The sequence below is a fragment of the Chelmon rostratus genome, chromosome 17 (assembly GCF_017976325.1).
Source record: "Chelmon rostratus isolate fCheRos1 chromosome 17, fCheRos1.pri, whole genome shotgun sequence".
NCBI classification, from domain to species: Eukaryota; Metazoa; Chordata; class Actinopteri; order Chaetodontiformes; family Chaetodontidae; genus Chelmon; species Chelmon rostratus.
In genome coordinates this window covers 20614839-20637727 of record NC_055674.1, presented here as the reverse complement: position 1 = coordinate 20637727, position 22889 = coordinate 20614839, and the positions used below count along the sequence as shown (strand labels likewise).

Sequence of the window (22889 nt, the reverse complement as noted above, 5' to 3'; positions counted from 1 at the left end):
TGGGCAGCGAACACGAACTGGTAGACGCCAGAGACCGGCGCAGTGAACACCCCCGTGTCATTGCTGTAGGCAGAGCCCTGGTTCACCAAGACCTGGTTGAAGACGATTGGGTTGACCTCGATATCTCTGATTATACCCTGGTAGGAGGCAAAGAAAAGAACAGCGCCCCCTGCGACACAGATCCATCTCTCAATCAAATATCAAAAGACTGATCACTTTTCCATGTCATCTCCAACTACAAATATAAATTTTACTGTGTTTACTGTCCACATACACACATGCATTTGCATATATTCTTACACAATTATTGACAGCTACATTATAATGCATGTGCTCATCTCTCTCAGACACACACATGCATATTCATGCCCACAGTCTACCTACCCTGTTGTCTGGCTGCTGTCTGACGGGGTATCTGTGGAGAGAATCAGGGGACAGTTGGCTATGTTGAGTCAGTATAAAGACCTGAGGTCGAGGTTAAGGGCCAAAGGTCAGCTCACTCACCAGTTCTACTGGTCCTGCTACAACCAAACTCGTTGCACACAATCCCATCACAGTAACAAAAATGGAACATATCTGCAACATTAAGACACCAAACATTGTAACCACAGCCAACAAGGTCAGGTTCAGATACCACAGGTAGACAGGTAGACCGGTAGGTACCTTGGTGGAGCTCATCTTCCAGCTGAGAGCTGAACAGTACTGACACACTCTGCAAGGCTTCCTGTAAAGTCTCTCTGTGCCAAGCAGGCAAAGTCCACCTGCTGCTGCTTTGTTACAAAACCTGTTTGACTATCTCATGGCCACCATACACATACACACATCACACATATCTTACCACATCAAAAAAACGACGGAATATTTGAATCAAGTGCATCTTATATAATATGTACAAATGCATGTAAATGGAAGAATTAACCTCAAAGTCACCATACTGAAACTATGAAAACTATGGAACTACTGTTAAATAAGCACTGATGTCCCAGCTAAGACTGGTGATGACGGTCATAGCTGCTGGTTGTCAAAGTAACACATCCTGCTTTCCGCCTCATGTCTTTTTCAGGTAAAGCAGTCAAAAATAGCAACAACAGAAAGATTTGTTGTTGTGATAGAGCAAAAAGAAATAGTGATACTTGTCAGCCCTCAACACAGTTGGGCCAGAAAAAAATTACATAACATTAAGAGAAAAAAGGTGAAAGTGTGGCAATTGTGTGAAAAAAATATGGAATTAATTGTAAAGAAACTTTATGAAGGGGTGCCTTTGTACTAAAAAGCTAATTTAGGGAACCACTGTGTGTGTTAGAGTACTTATCCTATAGTATGAATAGTACAATATGTTTTCATTGTTGCAGGTGGAGTCCAGCTTTAAAGTACGCACCCATGCACACACAAGAACGCAGAGAAAGTGATGCATGTGCATACTGGATGTGAAGCATGTGACTTAAACGCACAGCATGTCATTTCTGCCACTAGCGGTCTCTCCGGCAAAACAAAAGATGTAGTTTGAAGCGGCCTGGGATCACAGGAGTTGTAGTCTTCATTGTAAAACAACAACCATTACTTACATGACGTGACTCATGGTGTTTTTAATTTCTATTCATGTTGTTTGAACATTGTTGGAAACGTTTGGGATAACGTACATACAGAATATTTTATAAAGATAGGTTGAGGGGTTTTTTTACATTTTAATGTGGAAATGTTACATATTGGACATTTTATGTAATATTCAACGGCAAAGTTTCAAATGTGAAAACAATGATTGCAGTACAGAAGAGGCACAAACACAAGCTGCCCCCCTTTCAAAAACAGGACAGTGTGGCCACTTTTGTGTGGTGCTTATGGAGAGTGCATTGACACTGAGAAGGTCAATATTATTTCAGTGATGAAAAAAAACAGTTTGTCATTGACCCATTGTGATGAGACTGGCACCGTTCTATCCTGGTGTTCTGTGTTGGTTACAGAAGTTCAGATCAGGGAGGCCATTCCTCCCTCCCACCACTGACTGGGAAATGTTCAGTGTAACAGCATGTTGCACCAGCATTGCTCTCCTACAACAATGTAAGACTCATGATTCAAAGGAAATACACGCATGCACGCACTGCATATGATGCGTAAGACCAGAATTAGTGCATGCTCACATTTCACACATGACAACAGACAACATTTGTTTCTGGGCATTAGACAAAGTATTTGTTGTTGACTGTCTTGTTTAGTCTTCTTTTTTAAAAAGGCAGGGATGCTTTCATGCTACAGTTTATCTTCTTTTGGTACATTTCTGTGCTGCCCAGTGGACATGTGTCATTTTTAACAGAACTGTGGGAAGTGTATCATGTAAACACATGTGCTGTTACCACCAAAAAAAAGTTAATCTACCAGGACAAAAAACTTAAAGAGTGCACCCAAATGCTGTTGTTGACATCCACAATCCCTCACTGTCTCATCCTTTCATCATCTTTCAATACATCACATTAGGGAGGTAAAGACAAAACTGGGCTGGGCCTCTAAATGTCAGTGCAACAAAGGGCGCTTTCCAGCTAACATGAAACGATGCAAAGTTGGAGAAATCTGATATGGCAAAGTGGCCATTTTTACTGTAAGTGTCCACTCGGAGATGAGAATCATGCCCCCCCCCCCATTCAGCGGTGTCTGAAACGTCCTTGCTGTCCATCAGTCACTGTGAGGTAAATCTCCCTCTAATCCCTGCCATTCCAGTCTGTTCTGTTCAACTTCAAAACCTGTTACCTAAAACAGAGACAAAGAGGTCGAATGTGTCTCTGTTCATGACCTTCCTTCCCTTCAGCTTCTGGCATATCTGTCAACATTAGGATTTGTAAATAAGGGAAAATTTTCTGGCGCCCCACCTGGGCCATCCTACCGCCCTGACCACTGTCCACATAAACCTTCCATTAAAACCACCACCAGGCAGCCTCGTGTTTCTGCTGCTCTTATGTCACACTAATGTTTGGTAGATTTGTTGGGTAGATAAGCTCCTGCCATTTGATGAGATACTTGCTCAAGCTTTCAGACCTTTGGCAGGTTCTTCTTTTTCTTCTTGTTCTTCTTTGTCTTCTTTGAGTGACGCTGCAGCTAAAGTTCTACATACTGCCACCTGCAGTACCGGAGGGGAATGTAGTAAACGCATCAAATAGTCGGCTATGCCTCCCATGAAATGTGACTCCTGGTAAATCCTAAATTGTCAATTCACATGTTATGCGTTCTTAGCCGGCTTGCTAACATTAGCACTAACTACTGGGGGAGTAGTTTTGATTAGAGATGGAAGGTGTGTGAACTGTACAACAACAGGAGTTTAGGGCTTCTGAAACCGTATGTAGGCTAACATTGAGCTAGCTTCTGGATATCTGGTAAATCCCTCCAAACTGTTTTCCACGACATTTCACCATGTGTTAAATACAGAAGATGTAATGTGTGAGTGTGCAGGATTTGGAGTTTTTTAAAGGCACATTTAACTGCGTTTTGTAGAGTAATGAAAGTAAAGTGATGAGTAATAACAGTGCTTTTGCTGCCGAGTAATAAGTACAGCATTGTAATTATGTTTTCAATGAGGAATGCAGGTAGCAGGTTACTTTTCAAATAACTTGCCCAATATTGGTCTTAATAGTTTTTTTTTTTCTGTGATGGGATTATGGCCTCTGTCTCTGCCTCTTTAATACCCTCCAACACACACACATTTAGACAACATGTTCCAGTCCAGCAGTAATCATCTTGACATCTGGCCTATGACCTCAATGAGACTGAGTCTCTCTTTCTGTCTCCCTCCATCAGTCCAGCAGTAATCCTCTGTGGTGTCCAGAGACATATGGTCTGCTTAAAGACCTTAGTCTGCTGATTGTCAGGCCGACTCTCGGATGAATTCTTAAAATGTGTATGGATATGCGACAGTCACAGGCAGGTTCCTTGTAGTTAAGTGTGGACAAACCGACTGTTGCACACTGCACTCACATTTAACCGCCAGATGTCTATTGTATAGCTTAGTTCTGTATTTTTATCTCACTATTTCTTCTTATATTGTTAGTTTGTATTTTGTATTGTATTTTTGCCTCATTACTTGAAAGTTGTTCTTTTTTGCATGCCCTTGTGTTTCCACCCTATGTTGGACTTAAGTGTGGACAAACCGACTATTGCACAATGTCTTTTTGCACAACTGCACTACTGTGCTCATGTTTAACCGCCAGATTTCTATCTCGTATAGCTTAATTCTGTATTTTTATTTTTATCTCACTAGTTTTTTTCTTATATTGTTAGTTGGTATTTTGTATTGTACTTTTGCCTCCTTATTTGAAAGTTGTTCTTTTTTTGGATGCCCTTGTGTTTCCACCCTTTAGAGCTGCTGGAAATGTAAATTTCTCTGGAAATGTATGTATGTATGTATGTATGTATGTATGTATCTATCTATCTATCTATCTATCTATCTAGTGGATTCGCATGAAGACTGAACTTATACGTTTGTTCTAGTCAGCAATTTTTTAATCTTATGTTGTTGGCACATGGTTATTATGAATGCAAATTAGCTGTATATGAGTGTAATTTCTAGAAGACAGGGTTGCACAGTAACAGGATCAGTATGTTGGTTTTGATAACCACAGAGTAGACATGAATCTGCAGAGAGCGGATGTGCTAAAACATGAAGGTCAGCTGAGCATTTCATGGGTGTGAAAAACACAAACAAACTGATGCTACTCAGAAATTACTTTAGTGTACAGCAAGTTACACTGAGGGAAACAGCTACCACATGTGAACTACAATATCTGGTAAAACAATGTTCTCACTCCCACACGTTGCTATTTTTTTTATTATTGTTTATTGTTAGCATCATTATTGCAATCATTGGTGACTTGCTGCATTAAAAAAATTTGTGGAGTTTGAAATTTGTGGGTGTTTACCAAGCAGGGAGGATCTAATGAAGGCTTTATTGAGCTGCATCATGGGAAATGTCGTATCCAGTGTTCCTGGAGTTTGACCTGGACTATGGACCATAAGTCAGAATTATTTTTTCTCTGTTGCTTTGATTTTGACCTTTGTTTTTTTTTTTTGTTTGTTTTTATCTTTCTTTTGCAAGCATCCCAATTTGAGGGACGTGAAAAGCAAAATAAGCGGAATACCCCTTTAAACTATCACCTAGCCCAACTTACTAAAGCTGAGATCTTTATGTTTATATCTTTACCTATACTTTATAGTATAAATACTTTAGATAGGTGGCAAATATTAGAAAAGGGAGTCCCCTTATGACCGTAGCCTCTGCTCATTTCCTGAATTCCCTTCCTGTTCTTCATCCCTCATTAAGGTTATCCACTTCTTACCACGTCAGTATATATTTAATATTAGAAGCCTTGTGTTGCTTTCTGTGCTGTCTGGAATCAAATAGCACTGAAAAAGCACTAGAGGATTGGTTAATATATTATAATATAAATAACTGTAATCATGCTGCATGCACATGAAAATACATTTTAATTTATATTAAAGCCCCCTATATGCAGGATTTGTGGCAACTCCACCTGGCGGTAGGAGCATAGAAGCTTTAAAGGACCAGTGTGTAGAATTTATTGGCATCTAGTGGTGAGGTTGCAGATTGCAACCAACTGAACATCCCCTGTGTCACCCCTGCCTTCTTAGTGTTTTAAACGAAACAAAACTAAAAAAAAACACAAAAGGGGCTTTCTCATGTCATTGTTTGGTTTGTTCTGTCATTCAAACATGGTGGTATAACATGGAAGAGGACCTGGATATAAAGATATAAAGATTCTATATTATATTTCTTTTCTCCTATATTCTGCTAGTAGATCCTAGTAGTAGACCCACTAAACTCTCCACACTGGGCCTTTAAACATGTGGAAGATACACTGAAAAGAGAAAACATTTCAGACCACACTTTCGTGTCCTTCAGGTCTTCCAGGCATGCATTGCTGTTGGCTGTTTGAATATCAAAGGAAAAAGGGAATTGTCCATTGACACTGTTTGTGTCAGTCAGCTGTCTTGTATGAAACGTGCCTCCTTGTCACTAGAGCATGCTGGGAGTTCACTCCTCACTCTCACAGAGTCTCCATGTTGTTAGGTCTCTTCATTCTCTCGCTGTTTATCATGCAGACTCTCTGGATGGTGCCCTCTACGTTTGCGTCTGCGACTCAGAGTCCCAGTTCTTCCCTTGGTTCCTCTTCCTGTTCCTCTCTGCCATCACCAAAGCTGCCACCACGGTGACCAGCACAGTGACAGTGATGACGAGCACGGTGGCTGTTTCTGCGATGCAGAGCTGGCTATCGACCCAGGCCAGCGAAGCCCCGGCCAGCTGCGGGGGGTCCTTGCACGTCACGTTGCGGTAGTCATCGATGTGGAGGTGGCGAACATGCAAGATCTTACTGAAGACACGATGCAGCTCGCAGTCACAGCTCCACGGGTTGCCTGGTGGACCAACAAGAAAGTAAAAGTAAAAATCAAGGAAAAAGATAATGTAGGGTCAGAACTGTCAATTCAAGCAGATTGATGGAACATGTTGACCAGACAAACAGAAAAAATGAAATGTTTAAAGTGTTTGAACTTTTCAGATTAGTCTATCTGATCGTCTATCTGACCGAAGTTTGTACATTTAGAACCTATGTCCCCGCTCACGGCTCTGAAATATCAGCAGCCTAACTGGTCTGTGTGTTGATAGCTCCATGGTGTTGTCTGTGGTGCTGACGTGGCAGTAATTGTTCCTTTTTCTCCCAGTCCCGCCCCTCTGTCAATTTTATCTGTAACTACAACCTTGTTTAAACTTTAGACTCTAAAAAATAACTTCCAAACTACATTGTAGCTGATATACACTATAGAGAAGTGTCACCTTCATCGAGTAGCAACTTATAGTTGCAGAAGAGCGAGAAGATCATAGAGACACACTGCTGCCTGCAGTGTTCCTATAATATCCTGATAATATTTCTGTGATCATTTAGTTGTGTCTGTGCTGCCGAAAACTGCCCAAACAACAGAGGAAAATAAATAAACACATTCATAAGAGCAAGACTGACTTCATATGACATGGATAACAGTAGTGGTGATAGTGGAGACCTGACAACTGGATGTGTGTAGCTGTCGTGTGAAGGCTGATGAAGGTCTTAAACTTGAGGTGATGCAGGTTGTTTCCCTCCAGATTGAGGACTGCCAGGCTGTAGAGAGGAGCTAGAGCATCATTGTCTATCCGGGAGATGTTATTGTTACTCAGCTGGAGCACCTAGACAGACAGACAGGCAGTCAGACAGACAGGCGTGTGGGCAACTTGGCGTACGCACACAGTCATCTCAATAGGCATTAAAGTACCTCTAGTCCAGGCAGCATATCCAAACTCCCCTGCTGCACCACAGTCAGTCTGTTGTTGTGTAGGTACAGCTGTCTTAGCCTGGAGAGGCCCCTGAACACACCAGAGCCGACCATCACCAGCTGGTTATGACTGAGGTCCAGCTTCTCAATGCTGTCCAGGTACTCCAAGCTGACAGAGAGACAGTTAGATTATCAGTATAAGCAGTGATTAACTGTGGCTCCCTACCCATCAGTCCCTGATCTGAGAAGCTGGAGGAGGCTGGCAGGAATATGAAGTATGGTGGAGGAGATGTATTTTTGATTGCACTTTGAGGACCAACAGACAGACAGGTACCTGTACTCAGACAGGTGCTGCAAGTTGTTGTGCTCCAGTCGCAGCTCTCTGAGCGCAGACAGACTGGCTGAGAAGTCGACAGGGAGAAACGTTAACTGGTTCCAGCTGAGGTCCAGCTTCTCCAGGAAGGACAAAGAGAAAAAAGCCTGTGAAGAGAGGAAGACAGCCAGAGAGACAGACAGAAGCCTTATTGTAGCTACTCTGTTACAAAAAACTCCCTCCATCCTCCCTTTGCCCCTCCTTCATTACCTATTCAGCACCTAGATGGACCACAGACCTTGTTTTTAACATTCATCGTTCCAGTTCATTGCTTTTCATTTTGTACTTAAATAAGAATTCAGCCTCATTCAGCGATTACACTTCCAACTGTTCTGTTTTCAGGACACAGCACTTCCAGTATTTCCAGTGCTTTCGCCTTCTTCCATCCCATCATTCCTACCTGCGGCTGTATTTCTTGTATCTGGCTGTTGGTCAGCAGCAGCACCCGCAGCGACCACAGTCCAATGAAGGCTCGGGTGCCAATCTCGCTCAGATTGTTTCCTCCCAGCTCCAGCAGCCATGTGCCGTGTGGGAGGCCCCTGGGAACGTGCTCGAACCCACGGCCACGGCAGTCCACCAGGTCAGCGTGCTCGTAACAAAGGCACTGGTGTGGACACAACCGTGAGCCCTCGACGGACGGAAAAAGGTATGGGGGGGAATAAAAGGCAAGAAGGAAGAAGAGAAGGGCCAGGAAAACGAGACACATATTTCCTCAGACAGCACGAGGAGGGAGGCAGCTTGTTTAAAGGAGTAGTTCAAGTGTGGAAGGTTGAATGAAGGTTTGTAGTTTTATTTCGCCCTTCTCTTCACCAAGCTGTGCAGTCAGCATAGAAGCAACTGGAAATAAGAAAGAAAGCATAGCACAGAGTTTAGCTTACATTTAAATCAGCAAAGTCGTGCTTGTTTGTTTGACCTTAAGCGACATTTATTGATAATTTTTTTGTTCGTACATTTGGGGGCTGCGAACAAGCTAAAAACCACAGCACTGAGAAACTAAGGCAAATATTGGTGCAAGTAAAGTGTTTACCTGTTCACACACCCAGCAGACACAGAGCTATATTGGCATTCATGTGTGTTTCTGGCCACCAGAGTAATGAGAGTCCAGCATTCATTCATTCACTTTTCACCACCAGCCCCTGAGGGAGAAGTCTGGCTCTTTAGCTGCTAAAGGCTGTATGTGTTCAGATAGTGATTAAATGTTTGTCTGTTGGCAGTTTGGTAGTGTACAGTGGGTTTGTCAGAGCGGTTTTTGCTGAAAGCCTGCTGTGGCTGGAAAACGAGGCTGAAGCAGAGTTTGGGAGCTGAAAAGCAAAAACACTGGGATCATTTTCTGTGGGTTTGTCACTTCAAGATCCTTTCCCATTACACATAGTAATTTCATTAACTGTTAAGGTACCTTGTGATGGTTTGACCTTTAGTAGTGTCATGGAGCAATGTTATTATGAGTGTTTTATGAAGAAGCAAATACAGTGAACAAGTTTGTTAGACCTGAGGGATACACCCAGTGCTGTTTGGTGAGTGACACTGAACATAAATATTACTTGGTTTGTTTACATGAAAGCTAGAGGACCTCTGTAGGACCAGTGTGTAGGATTTAGTGACATCTAGTGGTGAGGTTGCAGATTGCCCCCCCCCCCCAATCTTCCTTTTCAAAGCGCCTCGGAGAACCTATGGTTGCTGTGAAATTTGCGAAAAACCCAGCCAGTGTTGGTTTGTCTGTCCTGGGCTACTGTAGAAACATGGTGGTGCAACATGGCGGACTCCATAAGGGCAGCGTTATTAAACAATCCCACTGTGTGTGCCACATGTGTAATAAATGCACACATAACTTTAATATAAATTTAAAGGCAAACTTATAGTTTCAGCTGCTGTGTGATGCTGCAGCTGTTTAATAAACTCTAAGGACAGAAGCTGTCACACAACCAACTAAGGACAACAAACAGAGCAACAGCACTGATGACGTCAAATCTTGGATACATTCAGTGACACCTGAACAACATTATTTTATTGTAGGATTCATACATTAATGAAACATGTTTCACACCTGACTGAGTCACATTAGTAGCTGTGTTTTGATGGACATTTCAGTAAATGATGTTATGCATGTGATAGAAAAGTAAAAGAATGATGTTGGAGCAGTGTGCACACCTCTGCTGACTAAACCATGCACACTAAGGCTTTTGGCTCTCTGCAGTTTTCATTATGGACCAGTCTCTGTGCTGAAAGGTGGAGAAAAGCACTGGACACAACTCACTGTAAAAATAACTTCACTGATCTTATAATAGCTACATCCATGGCCTGTACTATGCATCTTGTTACACGCACTATATTCTCCCCTCCTGGGACGCTCCATGTTATGTTCCACGCTGTGACATTAAAACACCAGCTGTGTGGACCAGAAATCTTCTGTGCTGCGCTCACAACATTCAGGACTGAGGCCAAAGCTTTGTTCTCTGTCACTGAATAAAGTCAGACAAGACGCAGGAGATGTTCAGTGAATGATGCACATCCAGCGCCTTCTGGAGGCTGTCAAACCAGCTTTCCTTCAGCTCTTTAGGGAAATCTGACGTCAGCTACGAATATTGTGGGGCACACCAGAGGAGCACACATGCTTTCTACAATCACATGCCAGCATTAAAAAACAGCTGCCAGATTTTCACCGTTACATAACTGACTTACCTTTCTTATCTTTCTCATAATTATCACTTGTTTTAAACACAGGGTTTTCATCTGATTTATCCTCTCTTTGCCATGAAAATGTAATTACATAATCACAGTCATTAAGAGCAGAGCAGCAGAAAGGATTAACTCCCGCTTGTCTCATGTACACAAACTGACATTTATTTCTTATTCACTGGAAAGCAGCTACAGAATGACCTGTTTGTTATTTCCTCGTGTTTTGTTCACTATCAATAACAATAAGTACTTTTAGAATGTCGACTACTGTCGAATAACAACAAGCAGTGACTTTTCACCCCTCTGGTTGATAATACATTTTTTCACACATAACATTTTTACATATTTAACACAAAAATCTGACTACAATTTGAATCACACAAAAATAAAGAGTAAAATCTGAATCCAAACGGCACAAATGTCATGTTTGACTCACCTCTGCTGATGAAGAGCCCAGGCAATCCCCATTCCGTAGCTTCAACTTCTGCGTGTCCTGACTTCACTGGATGACGGCGAGAACAGACAGGGAGATGATGGACAGAGGGAGAAACAAAGACAGAGTGATGATGCTGATGGAGACTCTCAGTGCAGTCAGCTGTATCAGTAATCCTCTAATCCTCTCCAATCACCAAATGTTTCCTCTCATCCACTAAACTCAGCTGATGTTTTTATCGTGTCTCGGGCTCTGTCCTCTCATTTCCTATTAATACCGCTAGGGAGCCTTGGCATCCCTCCATCTCCACCCGTCTGTTTCACTGACTTTGATATTATATAAAGACTGTAAACACCTTGTGAAGATTTTGCGTGTGAGTGTGCGTGTCCAGATGGACGATAGACCAACAGTGAATTTTTTTTAAAAACCCACAGTTTATTTAACCACCAAAATTCACATTGGTGCATTAATGCTGGCTCCAGACACTTGACCGGATATCAGCTGGTTGGTTTCTCCACAGTTTGGGAATATGCATCTCTAAAGCACTGACATAATGCTTGAGGTGGGTCCTGACTCAAAACCTAATCCCGAGGCCCTGTCTTGAGGAAGGTGTGGCTCATTTTAGTTTTAAGACCATCATTATGTCAGGTTTTTGCTCATATGCTGCATTTGTGAATAATGTATTAGAATAATGTGCTAAAGCAAGTTACCACACAGCAAATCTGGGGCATTGTCATAGTTATGTCTGGTACAGTCCTCAGCCTCAGTGTGCACCGCATCACAATTGCTTGTTCCTCAGTTTAACTGGTGCTGATCTTCTTATATCAGCTTATCAAACTCCATGGAGCGTTCATGAATGGTTTTCCAAATGAACTCAGTATGATTATTGAACATTATGTTGATTAATCATCACCCAGTGAGTCAAAGGGTTTTTGTGGAAACCTGAAAATGTCATGATTTAAGCTCAAAATTGCATTTCAAGACAGACAATATTACAAATTACATTCCTGATACTGCCTTGGCTCATCCATCTTGGAAATGCTAGAATTCAAAACCAAGGCTGGATTACAATGCAGGCTAAACAGGAAAATGACCTGGAGCCCCAGACCTCCAGGGACCCCAAAATCCGCAAGCTCACTTTACGTCAGTGGTTTAATTGTTTAGCACCTCTGAATTTAGATATCAACATGATGTTGCCAGTGCTAATCAGTCTCTCGATTTTTGTATTGTCGCCAGTACTTTTGTTTACAGCGTGATTACATTTTGCCCTTTCAATTCAACTTAATTTATCCCTGAAAAGACAATTGTATGCAGCAGCTACATCAACAGCTACACACACAATAGAACACACTCAACTAAAGATGAGTATGCTCAGTTATATACATTGATTTAGTAATTTACAATATTAGATATCCCACATTCACTGACTCTGGCTTAAACAAGACCATTTCCTGCTTCTCTCTGTTTTAAATCATTATAAATTGCCAGTCAGACTAAACCAGCTTCTTGAAGATGTCAGCTTTGGCTCTGAGAAGGACATTTTTTACTTCAACATATTTTTCCCAGTCAACAAGCTCCATGAAGCGGCAGGAAATACGTAGCAACGTTTGCGTCATGACGTCGAAATGAATGAAGTGAGTACGTCTGAATGCGGAAGTGGCGGTTGTTGTGGAAACCGTACGGTCTGCAACAGAAGAGCAGTGGTGAAAGAGCAGTCTGTCCGTGTTTGCGGTAATGTTCAGCGCAGCGTGCAGTGTTGTTAAATGGGCGTGTGATGTTAATGAAGCCTGAGAACGTCAGCGACGCGGTCCTGCTAACTATTAGCTAACAGCTAACAGTCAGCAGAGGAAGGTATGTTGACGAAGTTTGCCCACATGGCTGCATAAATGAACCCTAACAACCCCGCCTGCCCTTATCAACTATTTCTGGGTTTAACTACTTCTGTCTAACTCACCTAGCGAGTTAAACCTTGTATGACGTGTAATCTGTGAATCTCTGTTTGATGAAGGTTAGGTTTTAAAACTTCGGAGGTCTTGTAAGTGAAGGCAGCTGCTGCGTTTAAGGCTCACATGGACTGTTAGTGAACTTTAACCCTTCTGCACAGGTCAATGAAACTTGCGCTCCTCCAAAAGCCCTCGGATGATAAATATATGCCGCCGTCATAATTCTGCATCAAATAAGGACTCTACTCAGAAATCAGCTAAGATTTGTAATGTTTGTAATTTTCAACACATTTCAAAAGACAAGAGTAAGAAACGTTTGTATTTGAGACAAACCACCTGGTGGCTGCCATCACTGCACACTGGTTTATTACATTTTACTCTTTAGTTTACTCCACATTCCCGTTTGCTTTGACAGATGTGACAGATGTCAGCTGTGAGCATTTACCGATCTGGGTTGTCTTCATCTGTGTGTCAAAGTCAAAGTCTAAACCCACCACAGATTCCTCATCCAGCTTCCATTTCAGCTGTGTATGCCGCAGCCAGCACTTCCTGTAAAGAAACACAAATCAAGACCATGTTTTAACAGTGTAGGCGTATACTCTTACATATATACAAATGGCATCTGTTAAAAGAGATTTATTCTCATGATTTAACTACCACAGTAAGGGTTTATCTCTTTGCTGTTTTGAAGGTATTTAGACAGAACTCAAAGACAAGCTGTGTCTTTGGATGAAGCAAGTATTCCTTCTGTTGCTCGATGCAAAGGTTTTGAACTGTTCCCCTCTGTGTTGTAGTTCTGGAGCAGCCATGGCGGAGGCTGGAGCCCACCTGACCTCCACCGCTGTGAATGAGCAGCCATCCATCTTCGAGGTCCTGGCACAGGAGTCCCTGATGGAGGCGGTCAGACCAGCACTGAGACACGCCATCAAGGTGAGCACCACTCAGCCAATGTGAAAAGCAGTTTCTCGTGGAGGAATGCACACTTGCCATTTGTCGATGCAGCATAGGGAGAACTTGGGTGCGTTTGTTTTGGTGCAAAAGATGTTCCAGCTAATGGGGACACTGAAGAATCATCACATAAAAATGAGATCACAGAGGGGCCTGAAAAGACACTGAGATCATAGTTTGATTAATCATGCAGCCTTAAGTTGTGCTCTACAAATATACTTCAACCTCAGCACTGGTGATCTTCTCAGGTTCTGGCAGAGTCCAACCCATCCCGTTTTGGCTTCCTGTGGCGACGCTTTGATGAGCTCTACCTTCTACTGGACCTCCTCCTCCAGAACCACTTCCTGTCTCACTGCAGCGCCTCCTTCTCTGAGAACTTCTATGGCCTGAAGAGAGTCTCGGGAGGGCGAGGACTCCCTGTTCATCTGGGGCTGCACAGGAAGTCACACTGGCGCTCTCTTCTTCTTCTCTGCCTGGTGCCGTACCTTCGGGCCAAGCTGGAGGCGACGCTGGCCCGGCAGAGGGACGAGGAGGACTTCTCTATCCGGCTGGCACAGACCAGGAGACAGAGGCTGTACCGGGCAGCAGTGGCAGCTTACCCCTACGTCAGCTCCGCCTGGCAGGCCTGGGTCTTCCTCCAGCAGCTGCTCTTTGTCTTTGGAGTCGCCAGGACCCATAATCCCCTGCTGTGGCTGGCCAGGGTCAGACTGGCACGACTTAACGCTCAAGATATCAGAGACATGGAGCTGAAGACCAGCAGAAGTGGCCACCCAGCTGAGGGGAGGTACGTCTCAGTTCAAACACATTCTTCTCTTCTCTGTCATGGGTGTTGGAGTAAGAGTTGTAACCTGCACCCTGCTTTGAGTCTCACAGGCAGCACTGCATCTTCCAATCACATACTTCAGTTAATAAATGGTAATGGTTAGCTTTTGGTGGAAGACAGATTTGTATAAAACCTTAAAGCACAGTCTACCCATGACACTTAAATTAGGAAAAAAAAAAAAAAAAAAAAAGCTCAAAACCTCAGAACCTTGGACTGCTGCTTGATTTTCATACTGCACTGAAATAACTGAAACCAGAGGCTGCCTGGAAGGAAGAAAACTCTTATCTTTGCAAAGCGGTGAGCCTTAATTGACTGTGTGTTAAGACCTGCCCTTAGTTACTGTTGCTATGCCTGTCAAGCTTTCCATCTCACACTACATGTATGGAGTTTACAGAGCTGACCACTGAAATTCACAGTCATTTTTCTCAAGCAAACAACAGCAGGCTTCTGTTTTCTAGCAGACAACCCTGGATTTTGTCAGCTAAACCGATGAATCTCAGTAGCAGACTTAGTTAATCAACATAAAAATATACAACTAGTATCAACTCAATGCAAGATTAATATTCTGTATCATATCATCATCATCATCATCACAGTTGCCGTTTTACTGAGATTGAGAGGCTTTTTAGGCTCCGTAAATTTATTGATGTATCTAGGCAACGTCTACAGTTCAGTAGTTGTAGGAAACTTCTCTCACTCCAGCAGCTGCCTCGGGGTCTTTGTGGAAGTCGCTGTCCTCTGTTATAACACCCGACAGCGTAACGTCACCAACTGTGTAATATTCTGTCATCCATCTCCATGACCGTCGTGCCCTCTTTAATTTAACTCAAAGATGAGTGTTAGCATCTAACTTCATGTCAGATTGTTTGTGTCACAGTTCAGCTCTGATGACACGTCGTTGGCAGCTGGATTTATATTTTCTAATTGTTTTGTTTGTCTAATTAAATTAGTGAGGCTGCTGATTTCTGACAGCATGAAAGTGAAACTTGAAATTGCTCTTTTCCTCTTTGCTAACATTTTTGTGAATGAAACTTGTCCTCAAGCAGAGCAGAACAGGCAGTCTTATACTGTGGTTTCAGGACACTGATTCTGTTAATGATCAGATCTACGGAGCACAGACGTCCTACTGACATTCATGTGGCTGAAACAAGTGATCCATGACAGAAACCCACAGAAACAGGCAACAGAAGTTCAGGTCAAGAATGTGGAAATGTTTTTGCATGAAGCCCAGTGTCAAATGACAAATACATTAAACCCACTACCCACAATGCACTGTTCTTCTTTTTGCAGCCTGGCGCAGAGAGCTTGGTGGTTGATGTCGCAAGCAGCGAGGGGCGTGGCCTTGTCCCTCTCCACCTCCCTCTCGTTGGGCGTCTTTTTCCTGCAGTTCCTGGAGTGGTGGTACTCCTCAGACAACCAGAGCACTGTGAAGACCCTCACCTCCCTGCCTGCCCCTCCACCCCCCCTCCACCTGCAGCAGCAGCAGCAGCAGCCCGACCGGGACTCTCTACCCATCTCGGGCAATCAGGGCGAAGAAGCTCAGCTGGGCTCCGACAGAAGGAACTGCCCGCTGTGCCGGAGGCTTCGCGCAAACGCCACAGTGCTTTCCACCTCCGGCTTCGTCTTCTGTTACCGCTGCATCTACACGTACGTGAAAGCCAACCGCCGCTGCCCGGTCACCGGGTACCCCACCGAACTGCAACACCTCATCAAGATCTACTCGCCGGAGAGTTAGACCACACCGGCTGACGACATGTTCAAGTTCAGCTCCAGCTTGTGTGGAGTTTCTGACTGCAAACTTTCTCAAACAGCGGCCTTGTTTTTAAAAAGTGAAACTCTCATTAGAAGGCGATGAGTCAGCGAGTTTCCCTCTGTAGCTGAGTGTTCAGGCTCTCTGTTGAAATCCTCGTTATTTTTAGGATAAGCACATTGTGTTTTCCTTTGGCACAAAATAAGCTTTCCGATGTACTGACAGTGTTTGATCAGTTGTTCAGAGAGAGAGAGCTAATTTCACATTTATATTTATAAATGCATTATTAAATTGTCTCCTCAGTAACTCTTCTGCATGTATGGTGCCTTATTGGCAACAAAAGGGCCAGAATGCTCTGTCCGAAGGAGCTTTAGAGGTCCTGGCAGGCAGGTTTTGTTACCTTTGGACAGGTTGTACGTATATTGAGGAATGAAGCGGGAAGTCGGTGAATTGCTTTATTGAGTTTCCAGACAAGTTTAACAACAGGCCCACTTAAAAAAAAAACAACAAAGAAACAGATAATCAGGATCAACGTCACAACATTACAGTGAGAGTAATAAAAAAAGGGCTTCATTAAAATGTCCACAAACCCCTGAAATGAAACTGAGTGTGAAGAATCACAAGAGTCACCTTCTTCCCTTTTTAAGCTCCTGCAACACAATTCATCAACAGGAAATCAGGACAAGAAGAAAAAAACGGGCTGAAACTTCGAAAAAGGGACAAGTATCATCATCAATAATAGTCACAGTAATAGATTGCTCGAATAGCGTGTATTGCACATGTGTACACATATATGCGCTTTATATACATGTGAGTCAGCGAGAACTAGACACATGTTGTATTGTCGCAACAAGAAAGAATCTGGATTAAAACGACAGCACAGACAGAGAATAGTCAGGAATGTGCTTGTGATCAGTTCCAACAAAACGGCTTTTTTCCAAATTTTCGGTCACGAGCCGGACGAGAGAAAGGTAACAGAGAGGACGTCTCCCCTCAAAAACACAAGGAGGTAAAAGCGAGAGAGAGAAGGTGACAGTCACACTGATACTGAACCTCCTCTGTCCCACCCAGAAGTCCAAAGATACCCCTCCCCCCGCACCGCATCATAGCAGGACACTACATGTACACCACAGTATCAAACATATCAAGAAATATACAGTATTAACTCATGTAGCAAAATAGTCTGTGTGTGTGTTAAAGTGTGCGTTTCACCTTAGTGTGTGTGTGGGTGGTAGCAACAGTAGAGCTGTGTAGCCTCTGGAGAAGAAAGGTTTCATCACCCTGATGACACAAACCATCGGACTCTGTATTTATTGTATTGTTGCAACTCGCAGGGCAGAGGGTCCTCTAAGTGGCCCCTCTTTTCATTCACAATCTCCAGACGGCCGTGGTTGATCCTCTGACCTCCCATTCATCTCAGCACACACTAACCAGAGCTGAGCTGCGCTGAAGCAGCCTCCTGAAGCTTCAGGATGTGTGCCCGCTGGCAGAAGACCAAGCAGCAACCAACCGAGGAGGCTTCCGGTTCGGGCCTTATTATTGTAGCTTTGGCTCAACTCAAGGAAGCAATGAAAGCTTAAACCTTGGAACACAGCAAGGGTACGTTTGACATGAACGAGCCTGAAAGACGTGCAAGTATTCACAGCTACAGTGACACCCATGCTAGACGCTGGGTTAAAAAGTCTGTCGTCATTAGTGTTTAATCAAATTTAGCATCAAAATTTCAAGAAAACCTGCCGTGAAACATAAGAAGCTTTAGAAAACAATAATACAACAATGATCTAGAAATAGTTTCCAAATATTAAAAGTGAGGCTAAGGCTCCAGATGTTTGTGGAGAGCCGGGGCTACAGTTTGTCTTTGATATAGGAGCGAGTACTTATGGCTCCAATTGTTCCTGGTGGGTAATCCAGCCTGGCCCACTGAGCCACCACAAACCTGAGCGTCTGCCAGATGAAAATTTAAAAAGGAATCTGCAAGATATTTTGTCATTTTTTGCAAACTTTTCTCTGATCTTTTACTGTGAAATATATGTTTGTTTCAGACTTCTTAAGACTCAAATGAAACAGTCACTCTTTGGTTGAACTGCTTGCGACTCATATTCAGTTTACTGAAGGTTGTCAGTGGACATGGCTTCTCTTTGAAAGATCACAAGTCCAAAAGGTTTGGGAGCCACTCATTTAAACCTCTACATTTGACAACAAAATCGTCAGGGAGAACAAACCAAGTGTCAGCGATTATTCTTGACTGTACAGGAAACATAGTGTTCTTATGACTCATGCGAATGATGACCAAAACCACCAAAAATAAGGCCCAAGTTGTAATAATGCAGAATGAACCCTTAATGTTGAAAACAATATATCTGAAGCTGCAGTTACCAGATTATCTGAATCCATGTCTCGGTTGGTGGTCATTTTTAAAAACAGTTGAAATATTAAGGCATTTTTAAAACTGACAGGCCTCTCTAGGTGTGGTTGTTGCCGCTTGCTCGTCCCAGCACAGCTGTCCGTTTCGTTCCTTTGTGCCCTCGTGATCTCCAGTCGAGCTCAGACATCAACGGCGACCATGATCGATGGCTTATTTTCATCTGTCTTGGACATTTTGAGTTGCAGATCTGCCCAACTCCACCGCCCTACCTCCCCAACAAGAGGCGCTGCTATTACTGAGCACTGGTGTAATGGAGAAAATGGCCTTAGTGTTTACATTAGTACAAAAAGACTACACTGAACCGCCTGGAAACACAGCTCAATAAATCAACCTGTTGATCAATCCACACTCTGTCCATTCCACCTGACAGATCATTCACACAAACAGCACTCGACCACAGGGAGCTCCATGGATGATGTAAGCTGTCAGTGCTGGAGCTGGACATGGTAGTTATCTCTGTTACCAGTGTTGTATTGCTTTGAACAGATGACACCCAGAGGTAGCAGCGGGAGCTACAACACTCGCTACGCCACAGAGGGTCCCGGGAAATGGACTTTAGTGAGGTTGAAGATAGTGTCCGGCAGAGTCAGCTTACTGAGTGACTCAACAGTGGGTCTGAGTTGAGTTTCTGTAGATGTGGATCATAGATTGGTCCAGTTCTGACCCTTTGAGTCCAAGTGGTGAACGGTATCTTATGCCTCCTCCTGATGGGATTTGTCAGTTTGTGAAGTGATACTGGAAAACACACCACATCTCCAAGAGAAGCTCTAAAACAGGAGCTGGTGGTTGGAGGTGGCCTCATGGCGGTCAGTGAACACACCACCTCACTGTAGTTAGCATGTTGGAGCCATGGCTGCCAACAGTTAACCTGTATGGACTTCTGACCATTCATCCATTTTCAAGCCTTGATGAGTTCTAACACAGAAAGTTGCTAACAAACAGCTTAACTGTCTTCAGAGTTTTCCTGCAGCTGGAGAACTGTGACATCATTCTAAAGCTCCAGGACACAGTTTTCAATTAAAGGATGCTTTGCAATAGATTCACCTACTCAACTTTAAGTCTAAAGTTTTTGTTTGTTTTTTATTGACTGAGTTGTGAAGCTAAAAAAATTGAATTTACATAAATTACCTCCAGATCAGTTTTTCAAAGGTTAGCCAATTGTTAGCTTGTGATGAAAGTTGATTTATGCACTGATTTATTATAAGCAATTGGCATTTCATCATGATCCAGAAATACTTGTAACAAATTTTCAGATACTTGCATCAGAAAATTTTGATACAGCAAGAAAATTGAAAACGTGAACCCATCAGATGGGTCTGATGGCTGGTGCCAACAAAGAAACTAACAAAAGACCCGATGTACCCTGACGCAAGAAAGGTCTGAATTCTGAATTCAGTTCTTGTTATTTTGCACTGCACACTGGATTCATCAAACAATACACAAACGTGTGCAAAATGGCTTTGCTGCCCAAAACTACTTGTTGTTCCTTGGAGCGGAACGGTCAGTTAAGCTAAATTCAGATCCTCAACTGTGACAAAACAGCCGATCTCACAGTGACCTGCTCTTTTCCCTGGCGAATATTCTGACAGTTGTCAAACATGACCAGAAGTAAACCATGACTGTACCGCTGCCTAAGCTAAAGAGAGTGAACAGTAGTTTTGTAGCTTTGTATCTGACATCCATGGACTCGACGCCCTTAAGTACAGACCTTTCTCGGTCAGGGTAAATCGTATATTTTAATTACTGTACAACTAAGCTGGCACATATTTCTCTTCTTATACATTGGGACCATCTGGTGAGTTTGTCTTTCAAACACTGTAGTCTTTTAGAGCTTTGAGTCACAGACGCTGGTGATTCAGCTGTGATATGGAGTATGACGATCAGGGCAGGTGAATGACATCCCCATAGGACTGTAAATATGCATCATCACTGGACCAACCTATTTACCCAGTGACCTTTGACCTTAATATCTCCTTTCCTGTAGTTGCCGCTGTTTGCCTGTGGAGGGCAGCGCTGCCCGCCTGGTCCTGCCAGAGGAAATGGAGCTCGCTGTTCACCTCCAACAACAACTACCACCACGACAAAAATACCCAGCCACCCTCAACATCTGTAAACAAACAAACAAACAGGTGGCGGTCTGATGACATCAGACCATGTGCTTACTTCCTGTCAAACAGCCAAACCTTTAAAACATCAAATCTCCAAATAGAATATATTCATAAATCCAATCTGATTGGATAAAACACTGTTTACATATATATATATTTATATAGAATATTATTTTTTTCTTTTTTATACAAAAAGAGAAAGTATCTTGTGTTTTTATACATATATGTATGTACAGATATAGAAAAGTGACCACACTGAGTCTGCTGTGACGTAACCGTGGGCAACAGGACAGGAGACAGTATTTACACCAAACAGGAAATATTACAAAAACAAAAACAAAACAAAACAAGAAAAGAAATAAAAGGGATGTGGTGGTCGTTGTGGTGTTTCAAAAATGCGTCACAATCCCACAATCCCCTCCAGGGAAGAAGGGACGGGGCTCAGGTCACATGACTCTCAACCAAAACGAGTGAAAGAGAGAGAGAGGAGTGGCGGTCTGAAGTGATGCAGTTTCATTAAGCACATCTTTCAAACAATGAATACTGCGAAAACAGGCCTGATCCTGAGACACTCACCAGATCCCATAAGAGTCTGATTGAATATTATCATTGACACTATATTAATATTCAATGGAGACTTTTACTGGAGATGTCTAGTGTGTAATGATGGCTTTAGAGGTTTTTCTTCAGTCTGTTGGGAACACCTGGTATGAATATTGTAAGATTTCAAAGAAAATACAATTCTTAGCAGTTTAAATACATTTCTGAATATATATTTCTATCAACTCTCGTGATTCTCTCTCTCCCATCTCTCTCAAGGTTGCTAAATAGTGAGATAAGAACAAATTAAGGCATCCAGACGAAGAAACAATGACTCAAAAATGAACTGACCGACTGAAACAACAGCAGTGTGTGTGTGTGCATCTTCAGTCCTGATTGGCTGGTTGGTTTGCTGAGGTGCTGCGGCGATGGTGTTTTGTGGTTTCTGATTGGACGAGTTGTTTTTTAAAAAAAGGCACCGAGTTCCTCCTCCTCTGCTCATTTTAAAACAGGTCATTCCTCCTCCGCCAGCCAACCCCGTGTTTGCTCAGCCTGTCCCTCTGACAGACAAACGGACAAGGCGTCTGCTTGCTGTCGGACATTTTGGCGGGATTTAAATTCAAGGTTTCCACAGTCATCGTCCCGCTGTGGAAACCGAGGAGCAGAGACAAAACAGAAACACAGGAGAGTCAGTGGGCGGTGGAAGGGAAAAATTCAGTGGTGCTGTGTACAGGTGGTAATGAATACAGGTCACAAGGTGTGTCTCCTTGCTGATCCTCTACTCCTCTGGTTTCCATGGAGATGCTAACAAGTCGTCTGCTCCTCCTTGGGCTGATGAACCAATAGAAAAGAGATGCGTCCGTGTTTTCACGGGCCCCGCCATCTCCCGCCTCCTGACTATTCTCCTCAGCCAATCGCAGTACTCCGAAACGGCACAATCCCAGTCTGCGCGTGCGTGTACCAACACACACTCTGCGGAGGAAGAGGAAAAGGAAGAGGAAGAGGAGGTGCCAGAAGGAGGTGAATGTGAAGTTTTTGTGTGGTTCTTCTTGAAGCTCCTCTTACAATACAGGCTCTTCTTCCATTGGCTCCTCTGTGGACCTGCGGGCGGGTCACGATCAGACGTCACATTTAATGACCAGAGATTAAAAAACAAAAGCTAACTCTAGCTCTAAAGCTAACAATTGCTATGGAAAGGATCACACAGTGGTTTAGTTTGAACAGTTTGAACTTAAAATGGCCATAAATAAGTAAATAAAACTTAAAAAAAAAAAGTCTTCCTATGGATTCAGCCAAGATATTTATGCACATAAAAAATATTGTGATACATTTTCCAGCTAAATATATAAATACATATTGAGATCCATGACAACGTATAATTATTGATTGTTTGTTAATGACTCAGATGATTCTGAAAATAAGTGGGTTGATGATGTATACTGTAAACATACCAGTATAATTTTTAATGATAGATAATTGTCACATTATGAGATTAAGATTTTATGCCGTGACTATACAGCAGCAACAAGCACTGCTGATAGCAATGGTGCTGCAGGAATGAATGC

At 42.9% G+C, this 22889-nt stretch overlaps 3 protein-coding genes across 3 annotated transcripts in view; 1 reads left to right on the top strand and 2 right to left on the bottom strand.

The window, feature by feature from the left end:
- Positions 1-6043: 6043 nt before the first annotated feature.
- Positions 6044-8384, bottom strand: LOC121620463 (TLR4 interactor with leucine rich repeats). Its single transcript, XM_041956504.1, has 5 exons — positions 8079-8384; positions 7640-7785; positions 7306-7474; positions 7057-7219; positions 6044-6414 (listed from the first exon to the last, which is right to left on the bottom strand). The coding sequence occupies exons 1-5, from the start codon at positions 8382-8384 to the stop codon at positions 6122-6124; spliced, it is 1077 nt and encodes a 358-aa protein (XP_041812438.1). The 3' UTR covers positions 6044-6121.
- Positions 8385-12462: 4078 nt separating this feature from the next.
- Positions 12463-16825, top strand: LOC121621389 (peroxisome assembly protein 12-like). The gene is made up of 4 exons (XM_041957832.1): positions 12463-12638; positions 13525-13660; positions 13927-14462; positions 15792-16825. Exons 2-4 carry the CDS (start codon positions 13538-13540, stop codon positions 16234-16236), a joined length of 1104 nt encoding a protein of 367 aa, XP_041813766.1. The 5' UTR covers positions 12463-12638; positions 13525-13537; the 3' UTR covers positions 16237-16825.
- hdac5 (histone deacetylase 5) overlaps positions 16745-22889 on the bottom strand; it is a 60757-nt gene continuing 54612 nt past the window's right edge. The window contains exon 29 of the mRNA XM_041957833.1: positions 16745-22425. Coding sequence (XP_041813767.1) covers positions 22386-22425 — 40 coding nt within the window. The 3' untranslated portion in view covers positions 16745-22385. The remainder of the gene's footprint in view (positions 22426-22889) is intronic.

Coding starts and splice junctions, on each gene's coding strand:
- LOC121620463 (XM_041956504.1), bottom strand. CDS start 8,384: ATGTGTCTCGTTTTCCTGGCCCTTCTCTTCTTCCTTCTTGCCTTTTAT. Junction 7,786..8,078: donor TACAAGAAATACAGCCGCAG/GTAGGAATGATG, acceptor CTCTCTTCACAG/GCTTTTTTCTCTTTGTCCTT. Junction 7,220..7,305: donor ATATGCTGCCTGGACTAGAG/GTACTTTAATGC, acceptor CTGTCTGTCTAG/GTGCTCCAGCTGAGTAACAA.
- LOC121621389 (XM_041957832.1), top strand. CDS start 13,538: ATGGCGGAGGCTGGAGCCCACCTGACCTCCACCGCTGTGAATGAGCAG. Junction 13,661..13,926: donor CACTGAGACACGCCATCAAG/GTGAGCACCACT, acceptor TGATCTTCTCAG/GTTCTGGCAGAGTCCAACCC. Junction 14,463..15,791: donor GGCCACCCAGCTGAGGGGAG/GTACGTCTCAGT, acceptor TTCTTTTTGCAG/CCTGGCGCAGAGAGCTTGGT.